This window comes from Cicer arietinum, chromosome 5 (genome assembly GCF_000331145.2).
Source record: "Cicer arietinum cultivar CDC Frontier isolate Library 1 chromosome 5, Cicar.CDCFrontier_v2.0, whole genome shotgun sequence".
Lineage (NCBI taxonomy): Eukaryota > Viridiplantae > Streptophyta > Magnoliopsida > Fabales > Fabaceae > Cicer > Cicer arietinum.
This window is the reverse complement of record NC_021164.2, coordinates 20,405,715-20,409,523: the sequence shown is the minus strand read 5'-3', so window position 1 is coordinate 20,409,523 and position 3,809 is coordinate 20,405,715. Positions and strand designations below refer to the sequence as shown.

Here is a 3,809-nt window from a genome sequence, read left to right as displayed (position 1 = left end):
GCCAAAAGGCTTTCTTGAAACTATTCAATTGGATGATATGCTATGGCTTTTTAAATTCTTTTACTGTTAAAGGCTTCATGGACTGTTGTTCGTTTGTTTCCATTTGTTTGCAATTTGATTTGGAGGTTGGCTGGTAGCTGTAGTTTTCGATTTGTTCTGACTATCTAATGTCAATGCTTTTCAACTGTTACTTACATGCCATACAAAGAATATCAAGTTCCTGTAATAGGCTATGTAACACGACACTTCTGATCGAAGACGTTTCCCAGTGTTTGGTACATGTTGGTATCTGACATTGACACATTGATTACATTCAATTAATTCATTTTCACAAATTATAATCGGCGTCAAGGTATCAGTGTCAGTGTCATGTCTGGTGTCTATGTCACTATCCATGTTCCATATGTCATAAGTATGTTAAGTGGTGGGAAGCTATAATGCTTTCATTGGGAATTTTGTATCTTAGCTGATTAATGGTTGTATATCTGCTGACTAATAGAAAGCTTTGAAAAAATTAAATTGAAAAAATATAACAGAATTGGAGACATTGACAACTCAGCCTTAAAACTAAAATGGCAAAAATATGAAATAAATATATAGGTAAACTCTTAGGACTGAAGTGGTATAAATTAAAGACTATAAATATAGTAGATGCATAGATTCTTCATTCTATTGGTTTGATTTATTTAAGGCCTTGAGAGGCTCTTTAACCTAGGAGATCCTTGCTGATTATTACTGAGCTTTCTCTTGCATGGTGAATAGCAATCAGAGTTCATATCCCAATTCCCTCCTACTATTCTTGTTTTTGGTGTGCTTGTTGATCTTACTTTTGCTTGAGTAGATTTTGTTGCAGCCATGTATGTTGGAATTGCAGGTGAGCTTGGAAATGAGTGATCTTCTCTCTCTGAATTCTGTCTCCATTGTGAAAAAGAATTTCTTAAAGATAGTATAGGAGACTCTAATCCTTCAACTTCATTTTGTCTCTGAATATGTCTAAGTTTTACTTGTCTTCTTCCATAATCTTCCACACCTCTACAATGTGACGTAAACTCCGAGTCTAAATCTTCAAGTTCTTTACTCTTAGAATGTTGGGTGTCTACCCATTGCTCCATCCAATATCTCCATCTTCCATTTATTTTGTTTCTTTCTGGTTCAGCTGATTTCTATGAGGATTTTATCAGTTAGTATGAGAAGCTTAATGAGTGGAAATTACTAAGATAAAACTGGGTTTAAGAGCTTACTCTATGGTTGTATGAGTATTCTTTTACTCTTTCTCTCCTAAGAGATGCTTCTTTCTTGCTTATGCTAGAGGAATCTACCTCTTTCTTCAATAAAAGGCTGTCATCCCACCTTCTCTCACTGTTTGAGTCCATCTGAAAAATATGAAAACTATGTTTCAATTTCTAACTATACAAGGGATCGAGGTGTTTAGGTAAGATCAGGATCTGCAATCTGGGCCACAACATCAAAGATTTTGATGTCTCTGTGGTTGCAATCGACCATTATTGAGGCCACATAAGCCGCAATTCTCCGCAATATCATGAATTGCAATGCGGCTGCTACCTCAGATTTAAAACCAACCTTGCAAGCAATGTTGTTAAATTACGGTCATGGCGCCACCATACTGCCATGGCATGGCGGATTTTTGGAAAATCGCCATAGGCAATTTGTGAAGAAATGCCTGCCATGGCGGCGCCATAGGCCGCAATGGCGTGTTTGTATGGCAGATTTTTTGCCTTCCACCATCCGCCTTCGACAACACTGCTTGCAAGGGATGATAGGTACTGAAAAGTTGATTTAAGACCATTTTTTAGTTATAATTTTTGCTTATATTACATCAACTTTTCAGATACTATTTTTGTTTATATTTCATTCTAGAGTAAGTAATAAATAGTCGATATATAAACTTAAAGTAATAAAAAGGGGATTATGGTTTTGGCAGTTGATCTTTGTTTTATCAATGTGATGAGAAGTATGAACTAATGATCTACTATAACTTGTTACTCTCACCCTTATGATCTTGTCTGTTGAACCTTGCATTTCTTCATATTCACCACAATCCCACCTTCCTTCAACCATTTGGAGTTTCCTTGCAATGACTTGTGACTGAATACTCACAATGGACTGCAAGCACTTCAGAGTACTCATAGCTTGCCGTCTTACAGCTCTTCCGCGAATGATAGCTTGAAGCTTCACTATTCCCTTCAATGCTCTCAAAGCTTTCCTTGCCTACAATAGCTCACTAATCAGTGAATAAGAGCAGTTGATGTGTAAGAATATATTAAGGTGACTTCAGTTTCTTATTCTAATCTACTTAAATCTGCTAGATTGGCATATAAAAATGTAGTGTCTGTTCCTAACTTATTATACTTTGGAAAATCACTAATTGGTGAAATAATTCTAGTAAGTTAGTCATTGCATACTTTCTAACAAATCTCAGCTCCTGAAACATATTTTACCAGTTTCTGTATCCTTAAATGTATTGTTTTTCTCATTGATGTCAATTGTGGATCGCGGAAAATAGCAATTTGTTCAAATTCCACTATGCTATAGTGCTATAAAGCTGCAATGACGGCTATTTGAGATCACTTTATACTAAATAGCGTATCACGGAGCAATCTCGATTTGTTCGATTTCCATTAATCTAATAAAGTGAAAGGTAAAAGAGCTTGTACAAAACTCACAAGGTAACCTCTAAATGTTGTTTGAATTTTGATGGCTGACGATTCTTCAATCTTCCTATGGCACTTGTGTGTGGATTTAGAAGCATCATACTTAGTTTTAGCTTCTTCTGGTTTTCCATTACAATGATGAGTAGATTGGACCCTAACAACCTCAACTGCAACTTGAGCAGCAGTAAGAGCAGCTTCAGCTGATGCAATAGCAACTGTTAAAGCCTGCTTGTTGTGTTCTTCTTCAGCTTCACATAATCTTCTTTCTGTTAATGATGGTGGTGCTTCAATTGAAGGAAAACTCTTAGTCTTTAGCTTCCCAAATACCCATTTCCTTCTTTTCTCCTTCTGAAAACAGGTTTGTGTCTCATCAACACCACAATTTTACTTAAAAAATTAGTCAAATAATCATAATATTTACCTTCTCTTGTGTGGAATGTTTATCCCTTGTAAAGAGCTTTTTTACCATGCTAAACCAACCCTTCTTGGCCATTTAACAATATCACATGGACCAACTTCAGTTTCTCTAATGTGGAAATTTTTTCATAAGTGTCCTCTCTTTAGTAGCATAAATATAGATAGATGCAACTTACAATTTGGTTTGCTAATAGACATTTAACTGATTTAAGTAATGGTTTGATGCACACCTAAACATTTGACTTGTCTGAAAAAGGAGGTACAATTTGCAGAACTTGTCATTGAAATTGCTTCTTAGAGGAACAAGTAGTCATTGCAAAGACCAAAAACATGCACGTTATCAGAACTTTACTCTTAAACAGTAATTTTAATATTAGTGCACAAAAATCATGGTTGATGAAGAAAAAAATTGATGCATGTGATGTAGATAGAGTGAGATCCAACATCTAAAGTTGAGATTTTGGACCTACCACTCAAGCTTACTCGTGCTGTTTAATCAGCTGAAAAACGGTGTGGTTATAGGAAAAATTGGGTTGTCAAGTCGATTTAAAAACATCTTTATTTTTTATTTTTTATTTTAGTTTCTATTTTTCCTGACCTAGTTAATTTTTCCTCGTCCATTAGCATATTTCTCGTCGCAACCCAATAAATTTTGAGTTTTACTACTTCGATAATTATTGTTGGATTACGATAAATTTATTAGTATATTAATTTAAAGAT

General features: G+C 35.1%; 1 protein-coding gene across 1 annotated transcript; it reads right to left on the bottom strand.

Annotated features, from left to right (window-relative positions):
- Positions 1 to 493: 493 nt before the first annotated feature.
- On the bottom strand, positions 494 to 3,591 carry LOC101498041 (protein IQ-DOMAIN 11-like). Its single transcript, XM_004514960.4, has 5 exons — positions 3,094 to 3,591; positions 2,685 to 3,020; positions 2,011 to 2,229; positions 1,242 to 1,373; positions 494 to 1,163 (listed from the first exon to the last, which is right to left on the bottom strand). Exons 1-5 carry the CDS (start codon positions 3,163 to 3,165, stop codon positions 687 to 689), a joined length of 1,236 nt encoding a protein of 411 aa, XP_004515017.1. The 5' UTR covers positions 3,166 to 3,591; the 3' UTR covers positions 494 to 686.
- Positions 3,592 to 3,809: the final 218 nt, after the last annotated feature.

Excerpts from the sequence above, each read along its gene's own strand:
- LOC101498041 (XM_004514960.4), bottom strand. The coding sequence starts at position 3,165 with ATGGCCAAGAAGGGTTGGTTTAGCATGGTAAAAAAGCTCTTTACAAGG. Across the intron at positions 2,230-2,684 it reads CAACATTTAGAGGTTACCTT|GCAAGGAAAGCTTTGAGAGC; the intron begins GTGAGTTTTGTA and ends GAGCTATTGTAG. Across the intron at positions 1,374-2,010 it reads CAACAGACAAGATCATAAGG|ATGGACTCAAACAGTGAGAG; the intron begins GTGAGAGTAACA and ends CATATTTTTCAG.